General features: G+C 54.0%; 2 protein-coding genes across 2 annotated transcripts in view; both read right to left on the reverse strand.

The window, feature by feature from the left end:
- The window catches only part of LOC134055781 (zinc finger protein 345-like), a 45391-nt gene that overhangs the window by 26380 nt on the left and 5669 nt on the right, over window positions 1-13342 (reverse strand). The window contains exons 6-7 of the mRNA XM_062512243.1: window positions 12690-13219; window positions 11973-12632 (exon numbers count right to left, since the gene is read on the reverse strand). Coding sequence (XP_062368227.1) covers window positions 11973-12632; window positions 12690-13219 — 1190 coding nt within the window. The remainder of the gene's footprint in view (window positions 1-11972; window positions 12633-12689; window positions 13220-13342) is intronic.
- Window positions 1072-10680, reverse strand: LOC134055845 (N-acetylmuramoyl-L-alanine amidase-like). Its single transcript, XM_062512314.1, has 9 exons — window positions 10629-10680; window positions 9466-10323; window positions 8778-8988; window positions 7645-7966; window positions 6970-7125; window positions 5671-5849; window positions 5466-5599; window positions 2565-2617; window positions 1072-1134 (listed from the first exon to the last, which is right to left on the reverse strand). Exons 1-9 carry the CDS (start codon window positions 10678-10680, stop codon window positions 1072-1074), a joined length of 2028 nt encoding a protein of 675 aa, XP_062368298.1.

Below are 13342 nucleotides of genomic sequence, written 5' to 3' on the forward strand. Positions count from 1 at the left end.
CAAACCCTGCATTTTCTTCAACAGCAACTTTGTACACAAATAATAGGCAAACATCTCTCCGACCAGCATGAATCAGAGCTGTCCTTTTCAGCTCTAGGTACCATCCTAAGCTTTCAGTCTCACAGAGTCACAATCCAAATGGAACAGCACCAGGGACTGCTCGCACACTAAAGGGCAAAAAGCTCAACAGCTTGTGTCTGCATTCCCACTGACAGATCAACAGCTTTAACTCAGAGAACTGCCTTTTGGGAAAAGTCTTGGAATTTACTGACAACACCCAAAGTGTGCATCCAAACTTGTTTGCTTTGCCAAAGAGACGAACTAGAAACCCGTCTCAAAAGAAATTACATCCCCTCCTCCAAAATACAAAATGTCCAGGGACTGATCCCAGGCAGAGTTGCCAGAACACTGTTCCTGGGCATTACCTGCCTGGGGCACTAGATCAACTGCACACTAAGAGTCAGCATAGCTACTTTCCTTCTCCAAAAGATGTGTACTGCCAAAATTTCAAGAAGACCACCTCTGAGAAGTTGAAAGCACATGCCAAACTGAATCTTTCAGGAGACCACCTTGCAAAGATGGATACCACCTCCATAATATTAGAAATTGAGGCAGTGCTTCCAAACCAAATATGCTGGGACAGAAAGCTGCTGCCACCCTTGGCCTTCACTAATGTGTCAGGAACCAAAGGCTTCTCCAAGGCCCTGCCATATTTGGGCCACTGTTGTGTACATTGACAAGATAATGAAGAACAGACAGTGAAGAACCCTTAAGAGAAACAATGTATTGGTCAGCCGATAGGAATTCAACCTGTGAAGGAGGAACAATGTGTAGTGGAGCTGTTACTAGCATGGAGGTGGTATCAGAAGCCGTTGTGGCCCCATGTCATGAGCTGCCCACACCTGAGATGATGCCATAAATGGAAAAATTCCACTCCAGGGGAGGAGATATAAGGCATGGTTCTGGGGTGGAGGGGGTGAGGAGGACATGATGCATGCCATTGCTGTCCAGGGGACACCCTGAAGGTGTTGAAATACTAGGGAGAATTTGTGCAAGCTCCTCAGACACGTGCTAAATGATGGCCGACTCATGCTGGTTGGAGATATGTTTGCCTATTGTTTGTGTACGAAGTTGCTGTTGAAGAAAATGCAGAGTTTGTGAAAAGTTCCAGCCAGATGAAAAAATAGAACAGTTGTCAGCTGATACAATGTTACAATGTCAAGCTTTTGTAATTGCTGTAGAACGGGGTGAGTAACTTGGGAAAAAAATTGCTGTTTTAGCAGAAAAATGTGCCATTTGGGTTGCTAGGCAGGGAGGTAAAAAGACAGAAAAGGCAGCTGGCCCATGAGTCCATGCAATCGTCACAAATCCAGAATAGAATGCAGAGACCTTGGATGGAAACATTTGGAGTGCTAATCAATCTGATTCCTCTGTTGAGGGTGAATAAGAAAGAGAAAAGGAAGGTTCTATTGTGTAGGTTCTGTCTTCAAATGGAAGCTGGAGAATGGGGGAAAGGACCAGCTGCCCAGACAAATTAATTGACTGATTATAGCTCTAAGGAAGTTAAAGGAGTCTAAGGAATACTGGACAAATAAAAGGGGAGAAACCTCAAAAATGGCTACTGTGTCTTATCAAGGAAGGTGCTGACACTTGTATTACTAGATGATGCAGATGCTAAAAAGTTTATGGGACTTACATCTGATACATATGTGCAGTCAGTGCTATGCGGTGTTTGGGCAAATAATGGTTGCAGTTGTTGCAGGTGGCTTTTCAGATCAGTGTACCAGTGATGCTGCTTGGCCATCTGTGACCATAGAATGGACAACTTTAAGACAAGTTTGCAATCTGCTTAAAGCAGAAGGAATGCAAATTGTCATGATGGGGCTTCCTGAGCTTTAAATGGCCCAGCCCTTAACCCCAGGATATATAACACTCTCCTAGAGGGCTACTTAAAGAGATGGAAAGCCTACCTTATGTCCTTTGTGGAAGATGAGACAGATTGTACCGTGGATTAAATTAGCATATGCAGTTTGATAACCAAGATGCCTTGGCAAGACCAAATACAGCTTTGAAGATTATAAGAAGATTGGATCAAGATTGACAATGGGAAAGAAGATTTAACTAAGTAGAAATGTAATTTGCCAGTGTGATGTTTAACCCAATGAATGTAGTAAACAATTACTAGCCTTCCTAAAAATGGTATATAAGCATACGTAGCTCACAGTAAATTCAGATTCTGATCACGAGTCAGTAGTCCCCATCTCTCTCTCAATCATCAACACCCTTAATTTTATCAGAGCAAGGGAACCGGACTGAACACATGATGGAAAAATTAAGTAAGTTAGGGGATTTACCAGGTTTAGAGTCAGAGAAAATCAGCCCAAGATCAGGGGAAAGCAGAAAAGGAGAATCAACAGGGGAATTATGACAAAGGGACCTGAGTGAATGGATCCCCTTCGTTTACTCCTCAACCAAGCACAGACAAAAAAGATGGACGACCAGTACAAGTCTTATGTTGTATGGCATAGAATTCCCAGAGCAAGAAAGGATGGAAGGTGGAGTACCCGGAGTTGGGGAAGACAGAAGGTCATCATTTGATCTGTCTGCACTGGTTTATCTGTGTACAGACATGAAGGAAGCTGGAGCTTAGGCAGTGGGACAAGTGACTAATGAATAGGGAATATACCAAACCCTCATACTGGACTGCCATGTGTTGCAACAAGACACTTGTCACTTTACCCAAAGTATTATTTGGTGGTCAAAAACAAATAAACAAGGAGTATGTGTTTTAGTTGATATAGTGGCATAGGTCACTATCATTCATGGCAACCCAGAAAGAATACAGGAAACTACTGCTCCCATGTGGGGATTAGATGAGCAACCTGTAGCAGGGAAGGTTACTAAGTTGAAATTGCAAATTGGAGATTGGGACCCTCATATACATCCTGTTATGGTTGCTTCAGTTGGTCAATACATTTTAGGAATGGATATTTTGCAGGGTGCTACATTAGAAATTAACAGTACATATTGGGTTTTTGGCACCATGCAGTGGCTACATGCCAGAGTTATCACTGTGGGACTTGTACAACAAGAAGCAGAAATCCCCAGAGCCACAGAAATTGTAAATATAAAGCACTATAAATTTCCACAAGGAGATGCAGAAATTCAAGCAACTGCTAATGATTTGCTACAAGCAGGTGTTTTTTGTTGCATACATTTTCCTTTTAATAGTCCTGTTTGGCCTGTAAAAAAGCCAGATGGCAGCTGGCAAATAACTGCAATTATAGGGCAGTGAACAAGAAAAACATCCCCCATAAGTGCTGCTGCTCCTGAATGCTACACTAGTACACCAAATTCAGGCACAGCCAGGAGCATGGTATGCTGTAGTTGATGTAGCTAATGTGTTTTTCATGATTCCTCCTCCCTGTATTGCTCAAGATCAGTTTGCATTTACTTGGGGAAGAAACAAATACACCTTTACATGTCTTCCCCTGGGCTATAAAAATACTACTTTTTGTAACCAAGCAAAACTCTGCACTTCAGCACAACATACTGCACCAGCTGAAGTACAGACTGTGCAAAATATTAATGATGTTCTCATACAGGGACTGTATATGGAACAGGTGCAACAAGAACTCGATTATTGAATTACTGTGGCATGGTAGATGGGCAGTCAATTCTAAGAAAATCCAGGGTCTACTAGTTTCACACTTCCAGATCCCAAAAAGCTTAGAACATCCAGCAGCTGCTTTCTTGTAACAAGTCCCACAGCTAAAAGCCAGGCCTGGCCTTCACCTGCCCCTTGCAGCCTACAGACTCTGCCAGACAGACAGGTGATTCTTACTTTCCTTCTCAGCTACACAGAAGACCACATCCTCTCAGTGTCACAGAGTCCTTAGCGAAACCGCGCAGTGGTTCCACTTCAAACAGCTCAATGGGCCAGGACAGAAAGCTTTCGCTGACCTGCCCCCTTGCCTTTTCCTTGCAGCCTTTCATTTTCAGAGCACACACTTAACCTATGCACTTTGTTTCTCAGCTGAGTGTAGTGTCATATTGCCAGAGTCCCACATGTCCATCTCCATCTTACACAGACAAACTGCTTCTGTCTAAACATGCCGATGCTAGGTGCTTTCCTGCTCAGCTATTCACACCGTCATGTTCTGTGTCCTACTTGCAGTCTGAATCTAAACCAAGAAGTTTCTGGCTACATCTTGCACAGACAGATGTGCCAGCTAGGAAACGGCCGCTTATGTTCAAAAACATCCATTCACCCTTCAATCAAGTGACAGTTTGCTTTGCTTTGCATCCTGCAAACTTCACACACACGCACTCACACACACATACACACTGGACCTATGCAGAAGCATTTGGACAGTGCTCTCAGGCCCATGGTGGAATTGTTGTGGCATCCTGTGCAGGGCAGGAGTTGGACTCAATGATCCTGATGGGTCCCTTCCAAATCAGCACATTCTGAACTTCTCTGAAATTACTTCAGCATCCAGCACTCAGCTTTCACTCCAAAATAAAGCTGTTCCAACCTGGTGAACTCAGACATTCTACTCCTCCTAAGTACGGCACCTACAATATTCCTCAACTTCTTTGGATGAACGAAAGAAATAATTAAGTGTCATGGCAACAATTCCCTGCCCTTCCTTACTGGCTGCTTGTAAAGAAGGCCATTTACAGGGCAGCTTGCCAGGGGCCTTGGTGTGCCTCTGCCATGGGAGGGAACAGAACAGGGTGTGGGTGCCCCCAGTGCCCCTGTCACCCATGAGGAGTATGGGAATGATGGGGGACATGTGGCCTGGCCATGCCACCACAGTTGCCAGGATGAGAGACAGGTGACCATGGAGATGCCACCACAGGTGTGGTAACACCAGAGGACACATGGCCATGGAGGTAGTGATACCAGGGCACAGGCTGCCATGGAGATGCCACCGTGGATATGATGACATCGAGGGATATGTGGCCTTGGAGGTGCCACCAAAGGCCCCGGGATGCTCATGGAGATGCCACCAGGGGACATGTGGCCATGGGGTGGCAATGCCAGTGGGTGTGGCAGTGTGACAGTGACAGGCCAGGTGTGAGGCCAGGCCAGGGTGACTCTGTGCCCGCCCTGTGGGTGGCCTCTCTGGAGCTGAACCGGTTTGGCTGGGTCCTGGTGCCAGTACCTGGTGTCACCGACAGTTCCAGCCCTGGCACAGGGACATGTGGGGACAGGGGCACGTGGGGCCGGAACAACCCCTGGGGACAGGGGAGACAGGGCACCCCAGGGGGTTGTGCCAAGCCAGCACCTCCCACCTCACACCCCAAAAGTCATCACCTCCCCTAAACCAAGACACCCAAACCATTCCCATCATCTCCCACCCATCACAATCACCCGAGAAGTTATCACCCCCCACCTACCACCCCAAAATTCCCCCCACTTCTCTCTCCCATTCGCCCACCCCCTGTACCCCCCTCACTTGCCCCATCCTGCTCCCTCAGCTCTGCCCTGGTGCCGCTGTGTCCCCTCCTCCTGCCCACGGAGCGCAGGTACAGCTGCAGGGGTGGCTTTGTCCCCTCGAGTCCCCTCAAGTCCCCGTGGATTCTTGGGTGCCTTGGAGGGAGTGGAGAACACCCTCTGGAACAGCGACTGGGACGCGCTGGGCTTGGGGACACCCCTGTCACCGTCGGTGTGACTGTAGGACCGTTTCCAGCCCTGCAGCCACACCCAGCACTGGCTCCCCGAGGACCCCCCGACCCTTTCTGGGTCCCCCCCTGAGGGTGACAGTAGTCATGGTGAGCCATGTGTAGGTCTTCATTAGGGTGGGAGGTTGGGGGGTGGCCAGGAGGGCTTCCACTTCCATCTGTTGGTGGAAGTAGAGTTTGGGGGGTTCAGGGGTGGATTTATGGGTGGTGGAACAGGGAGAGGCATTTTTGGGGGTCCACGGGGTAGATGTGGGTGTGGTGAGATGGGGGGAGTCACTTAGGGGGATGCATGAGATGAATTTGGGGTTGGTGGGATGGGGAGAATAATTTTTGGGGCTAGATTTGGGGTTGTGGGGTGGGGGGGAGGCATTTTAGGAATCCCTGGGTGGGAGGCAGTCTGGGGAGTCCAGGGGCTGGACTTGGGCGTGGTGGGGAAGGCATCCCCAACCTGGCATCCCCACCTTGAGGGGGTCCCCAATTCTCGGGGTCCCAAATCCCCGGGGTGCCCTTGCCCATCCTAGGGTCCCAATTTTCTTGGTGCGCATCCCAAAGGTCCCAGTTTTGTGGGGTTCCACATCCCTGAGACGTCCCTGCCCACCCAAGGGTCCAAATTTTTTGGGTTCTCCTGCTCAACGAGGGGTCCCCAATTTGTGGAGTCCCACGTCCCTGGGATACCCCTGCCCACCCAGGAGATGACCACTCAGTGTGTGCCCACCCTAGCCCCTCGCAGCCCCCACCCCTGCCGGGGACAGGATGCTAGGTGCACTGCCACGCCCGTGCCCCCGGGCGCAGGCGGGACCGTCGCGCCCCGGCCCCGCTTTCCCTGTCCCGTCCCACCGCCCTCCCCCCCCCCCCCCCCCACACACACACACACCCTGGGGACCCCCTGATCCCCTCTTTGTCACCCTGGGGTGACCCTCAGCACGGGGAGCACGGTGGCACCGCAGGACCTGTGACATCCCCGAGGTGGCACCTATGCTTTTTGTCACCACCACCCGCCAATTTGCCACCAGCGCCCCAAAGCTGGGGGGGCCCCACATCCTACAAGGGCTGATGTCAGCATTTTTGGGGTCCCCCACCACTTCCACCTCCTCCACACCCCCCCACCCCGAGGATGCTGCGCGACCCCGCACTGCCCCGGCCGCAGAATCCCCCCGAGGGGACTATGGGGACTGTCTCCGTGTCCCCCCCTCGTCCCCGCGGTGCTTCTGCTGATGCGCCCGGTTCCTGTCGCGGCTTCCCCGTGTGACCGGGCAGGAGTTTCAGTCACACGCTCACCGCCTCCTTCTCCTTCTTCTTCGCCTCTGCCGCGGGAGGTGATGACACTGCTTCCGCTGGGGACGCGCCGGCGACACCGAGGGGAACACAGCGGGTCACCCCTCTAAGGGTGGCTCCTGGAATCCCTCCGAAAAGACAGCTGGGGGGCTCGGGATGCTGCCGGTGTCAATTTAGGGGGTGGGTGCTCCTTTGAGGGGTAGGTTGGGGTGTCCAGGGTGGGTCCAAAAGTCCCCTCCCATCATTGCAAAGTCATGCCCCCAGCCCGTGCCTCAGTATCCCCCTTGCTCTGCAGGGACTACCCGTAGCTAATGTCTTAGAGTTGGATTTATTGTGGGGCGTTTTGGGGTTGGGGCTACTGGGATGGGCTGGTGGGCCAATGGAGTGGGACAGGGTGTGGCTGGGCTGGTGGTCATCAGGGCTGGGGGCTGGCCAGGCTGGAGGGCCGCAGACCAGAGTGCAGCTGGCATCCATGGGTCTGGTGTCCATCCAGAGTGGGATTCATGGCTTTGGTGCCCATCCAGACCGATGTCCATCCAGACCAGTGTCCAACCTCTCCTGTCCCCATCCATCCCAGGCTCCCTGGCCAGGGCTGCTCCTCACTGCAGAGTGGACAAGACCCATGGTCTTTCCCAATGACCCCAAACCCCCTCCCACCAACTCCACCAGGCTACTCACCCCAAGCCCTGGTGGCACTGGTGTCCCCTGGAAGCCGGGCCAGCTCTGGATCTCCTGGAAGAGGGCGTTGCCAGGGCAGTTGGTGCGCCCAAGCTGGCGGTGGCCTCGCAGGGTGAAGTCCGGCCGGATGTGGCCAGAGCGGATGGCACAGGGCAGGAGCTCATCCCGCACCAGGGCCAGCGTGTCAGGGTCCGGCAGGGTGGCCGTGAAGTCACCGACAATGCCAACACCAAAGCCTTGGGTGTTGTAGCCCTTGGTGTGGGCACCGACCCACTGCCAGCCCCGGCCCTCATACAGGTACCCATCTGAGCCCACCACGAAGCTGCGGGGACATGATGGGGACAGTGAGGGGACAGTGGTGGGGACTGCAAAGGGACAGGGATGGGGATAATGCAGGGAGAGTGGTGGGGACAATGCAGGGACAGTGGTGGATATTATGGGGGCTTATGGGAACAAAAGGAGAAATGGGGATGGGGACTGGTGGGACAGGGGTGGATGTGAGGTTTTGGATTTGTCCCGTAAAGGGACAGTGGTGGGGACTGGAAAGGGACATGGAGAGGGACTGTGGGTGCTTAGGAGGACAGTGTGGGGACAGGGATGGGGACTGTGAAGGGACCATGAAGGGACAGTGGTGGGGACTGTAGGGAGACAGTGATAGGGACTGTGAGAGGACAGTGATTAAGACTGGAGGGGGACAGTAGTGAGGACCATGGAGGGGCAGTTATGCGGGCCACGAAGAGACAGTGATAGGACTGCAGGGGGACAGTGATGGGGGCCATGGGGGAACAGTGACAGGGACTGTGAGAGGACAGTGGCAGGGTCTGTGAGGGGATAATGACACGGACTGCAAGGGGACATTGAACAGGGACCACAGTGGGACAGTGATAGGGACCACAGGGGATGACAGTGATCATGGGGCTTGACAGGGACCATGGGAGACAATGACTGGCCCCATGGGGGGGGTGACAGGAACCAGTGGGGGCAACAGTACTCACAGGGGTACAATGGGAGGGCCCATGGGGGGGTGACAAGAACCGGTGGGGGTGACAGTGCCCACAGGGTACAATGACCATCCCCACAAGGGATGCCAGGGCCTGTGGTGGGTGCCATCACCCCGGGGAGGTGACAGTGACCTGTAGCCAATGTCATCCCAGCCACGAGTGTCCTGGTGGAAGCGCTGCATGTCCCTCATGGCACGGGTGCAGGCACTGAAGGTCCAGCAGGGCTGTGCCGGCTCCAGGGTGTGGTGCAGGAACACTGAGCCCAGCGGGGGCCGCAGCAGGGCTGGGGTACCCCGGTAGGGACGGGCACCCCACAGGCAGCGAGGCACGATGGCTGGGCACTCTGTGGGGACAACAGGGTGGAGGTGTCCCCTGAGATCTTGGGGACACGGTAAAGGCCTTGTGGAGACATGGGGCTTGATGCGGACACAGTAGAGTCCACCAGGGTACAAAGGGCTCCTTGGGGATGTGGTGGTATCCATGTGGGGACAAGGGGCTGGATACATCCCCTGAGCCATTTGGGAACAAGGCAGAAGCCATGTGGAGACATAAGGGGTGATAATCCCTGTCTAGAGGTGAAAAGCACATTTAGGGGGTGACAATCCCTGTCTGGAAGGTGACAACTACTGTTTAGGGGGTGACAACTCCATTTGGGGTTGACAACACCCATTTGACCTGTGACAATCTGTATTTAGGTGGTCACAATTCCACCTAGGGGGTGACAACGCCCATTTCTGCAGAGGAAATCCTTGTTTAGGGGGTGACAACCACTATCTGGGAGGTGACAACCCCAGTTTGGGAGGTGTCACCCTGCCCGTACCCACGTAGCGCTCGCTGAATTCCTGCGCTGCCTGACGAGCCACGGCCACCACCTCTTGTGTCCCCATGTCCCTCAGGAGCTCCAGGCTGGGCGACAGTGTCTTCAGCATCCCCAAAACCGCTGCCACCTCCTTCTCCAGCCGTCCCTGTTCCACCAGCATCCCAAAATCCCGGCGCCGGTAACTGCTGGGGGGTCTCCCCACTTCTGAGCCATTCCCAACCCCGTAGTAGCCCCGGAGCAGTTCAGCCACCGGGAGAGGTCCCTGCGCCAGCTGCACCCCCAGGACTACCCCATCCATGGCCCCGATGGCCACATGGTCAGGGACAGGAGACGGGGGACCCCTCAAGGTGTAATTTTGGGGGTTCTCCACGTTGTCCCAGCAGCCGCTGGGTCCCAGCGTGGTGGCGTTGTTGTCACCCCCCCGAGCCAGCAGGAACGATGTCCCCAAAGCTTCGGCAATGGTGACAGCCAAGAGGGGGTCGGCCGGCGGGTCGAGGGTGGGGAGGGGTGGCCCAAAGCCACCGGATCTCAGCCCTACCTCGATGCCGGCCAGGAGGGGACCGAGAGCTACCGTGGAGCCGTCGGGGGCAAGCACCGCCCCCAGCTCTGGTGTCGCTGGGTCGCGGCGGAGGAGCTCGGTCAGGAGCTGCCACTGGCCCGGGGTGAGAGCCGAGGGGCGTTTGGGGGTACTGGGGGGCTCGCCCAGCACCGCCTGGCACCCTGGGGTGCTGCAGACCCCCAGCCCCCTCCCCAAGGCTACGGCAGTGCCGGGGGAGCCGCCTCGGGCCGGGGACTCGAGGGCGTCCAGGATGTCGAGCACCGAGTCCATGCGGCGTGGGGGGACAGCTGGGGACATGCCTGGGGGAACAGAGAGCGTTAAGGGGGTGGGATGGGGGTGGGAGGAGGCACAAAAATGTGCCAAAAGCAAGGGAAGGGCACTCAAAAGAGGAGGAAAGGACCCAAAATAAGAGGAAAAGCAACCAAAATAGGGGGAAAAGACCCAAAATAAGGGGGAAAGGAAACAAAACAGGGAGAAAGGACCCAAACCATGGGGGGTATGACCCACAATAGGGGGGAATGGACCCAAAAGAGAGGGGAAGGACCCAAAATCAGAAGACAAATGGTGTCCTGGGATTTAATGGGGTGTCATGGCATGTCCCTACCTGTGCCAGGGCAGGAGCAGATACTCAGTGCCAGGAGCAGCCACGGGAACATCCTGAGGGACACTGCGACACCTTGAGGGACACGGGGATACCCTGCAGGACACGGACCCAGGACCTCAGGGACTTTGGCCCCACCAGGGGCGGGGAACAGGGACACACGGGGGAGGGACAGGAACACAGGGATGGGGACAGGAAGACACGGAAAGGGACAGGGACACACAGGGAGGAGGGCACACAATGCCACCAGGACACACATCAAGGACAAGGCCACCATACCTGTGGGGACGCTGCCACCATGATATGTCAGTGCATGAAGCCAAGCAGGATATGTCAGGGGACACTGTCACCAGGCCATGTGACCTCCCAGGGAACACTGATCCTTGTCCTGTCCCCAGCCTGTTCCCGGGGGCTGTTGGAGTCTCCTGAGTGAGGTGGCTCTGGGATATCCTGGTAGATGTCACCTGCTTCCAGGCCACTTGTCACCAGCTGAACAAGTTCTCTATCCTGCCCTGGTGGGTGGTGACATTCAGCTGGGACACCAAGGTGGTGACAGTGGCAACATGGTGGCAGGAACTGCATCAGGCAGTGCTTTGCCATGGTCAAGATAAAGGTGCTGGTGGCACTGTGGTAGTGCTGATGCTGTCCCAGTTCGTGACCCCACCCCATGTCCTTGTCCCCCTCATGGCCATGTACCCATCCATTTCCATGTCCCCCACATGTCCCCATCCATGCCCTAGTTCAATGCCTTTATTTCTACCCCAGTTTCAGGGGTTTCAAAGGGATGAACAAAACAAAAAACAAAACAAAAAAAAAAAAAACAAACAAAAAACAAGGCTGAAACAAAAGGATTCACGTGTCTGTGCCAGCAAAGCATCCATGTGCTTAGGCGTGTGGGAAGAACCTTTTTAGGAAAAGTGGGTTTTGCCCCAGTCCATCCACATTTAACTGTGGAAGATGCCTGTGGGCCAGAGAGAATTAAAACAATGGATTAATGTTGGAGAAGACCTCCAAAGCCATCCAGTGTTGCTTGATGCCATCAGAAGATGCAAAAGATGAGATTTTTCTGGGGTTGGAACTCGACAAATCCACTCTCCACAACAGATTCCTGATGTTGGTCTGTGTATGTGCCCACGGGAAGCCAGGAGGATGTGGAGCCCCCCAGCCAGGTGTCTTCCCAACATGGATCAATGAGAACATGGATCACCAGGGCTCTGCCCAATGAGGGTCACAGGGGATCATCCAGCACTGATCCTCCCATGGGGGATGAAGCTGGAGCAGAGCATGAAGCTCTTCCCACACTCACAGCACCCACAGGGATTTCCTTAGTGGTACCTTTGTTGGTGTCGGGTCAAATGAGAGCTCCTGGAGAAGCACTTCCCACACTCAGGACACTCATAGGGCGTCTCCCCAGTGTGGATGCACTGGTGCCTGATGAGGTTGGAGTTGTACCTGAAGCCTTTCCCACAGCTGAGGCAGCGGAAGAGCCTCTCATCCATGTGGATCTGTTCATGCTTGAGGAGATCTGAGCTGGTCTGAAACCGCTTCCTGCATTCAGGACACTCGTAGGGACTCTCCCCAGTGTGGATGAGCTGGTGCCTGATGAGGTTGGAGTTGCACCTGAAGCCCTTCCCGCAGTCGAGGCAGTGGAAGGGTCTCTCATCCGTGTGAATCTGCTCATGCTTGAGATTGGAGCCAGTCTGAAACCACTTCCCACACTTGGGATGCTCATAGGGGGTCTCTTCTGTGTGTGTCCGCTGATGCCTGAGGAGACGGTAGGTGGTCAGAAACCTCTTCCCGCATTCATCACAGTCATAGGGCCTCTGCCCTGTGTGGCTCCTCTGGTGCCAGATCAGGTTGCTGCTGTGGATGAAGGTCTGCCCACACTCCCCACATTCGTAGGGCCGTTCTCCAATGTGGATCTTCTGGTGATGGATCAGGTCAGAGCTCCCTCTGAAGCTCTTCCCACATTCCCCACACTTGTACAGCTTTTCCTCAGTGTGGATCCTCTGGTAGTAGATTAGGTTGGAGTCGTCTCTGAAGTTCTTCCTACACTTCCCACACTTGTAGGGCCGTTCCCCGCTGTGAATCCTTTGGTGGCTGATCAGGTGGGAGCTCTGGCTGAAGCTCTTCCCACACTCCTCACACTCATGGGGTCGTTCTCCCTTGTGTCTCCTCTGGTGCCGGATCAGATCAGAGCTGTCTCTGAAACTCTTCCCACATGCCCCACACTCATATGGCCGTTCCCCTGTATGGATCCTGTGGTGGACAAACAGGCCGGAACTGTCTCTGAAGCTCTTCCCACACTTCCCGCACTTGTAGGGTCTTTCCCCAGTGTGGATATTCCAGTGGCGGGTCAGGTACGATCTCTTACTGAAGCCCTTCCCACATTTTGAGCACTTGTGAGGCTTCTCCCCATCGTGAAGCTGCTCATGGACACCCAGCTCTGAGCTCTGGCTGCATCTCCAGCCACCTTTCTGGGCCAGGATGGGTCTGTCCTCCTCAGATCTCTGTGGTCTGTGTTTGCAGTCCCTCCTCATGCGGGATCTCTGGGGTTTTTCCTCCACGTTGGATTCCTGTGTCGTGGAGCTGCTCTAAGTGGCCTCTTCCACAAGTTAGTGTGTCAGGGATTTGTCGTCCCTGGTCTCTGTCTTCAGTTCATTGGCTGGGGAAGGAAGGACAAGAAGAGGATGAGATTTGCCTCCGTGTGAGAAGGA

Source organism: Cinclus cinclus, chromosome 35 (assembly GCF_963662255.1).
Source record: "Cinclus cinclus chromosome 35, bCinCin1.1, whole genome shotgun sequence".
In the NCBI taxonomy this organism is placed as follows: domain Eukaryota; kingdom Metazoa; phylum Chordata; class Aves; order Passeriformes; family Cinclidae; genus Cinclus; species Cinclus cinclus.

Bases quoted from the DNA above. Each gene is read 5' to 3' on its own strand.
- LOC134055845 (XM_062512314.1), bottom strand. From the start codon at position 10,680: ATGTTCCCGTGGCTGCTCCTGGCACTGAGTATCTGCTCCTGCCCTGGC. The intron at 7,967-8,777 runs GTCACTGTCACC...ATGTCCCCGCAG, and splicing joins TGGGATGACATTGGCTACAG to CTTCGTGGTGGGCTCAGATG. The intron at 5,600-5,670 runs GTGACAGGGGTG...ACTCCCTCCAAG, and splicing joins GTCCTACAGTCACACCGACG to GCACCCAAGAATCCACGGGG.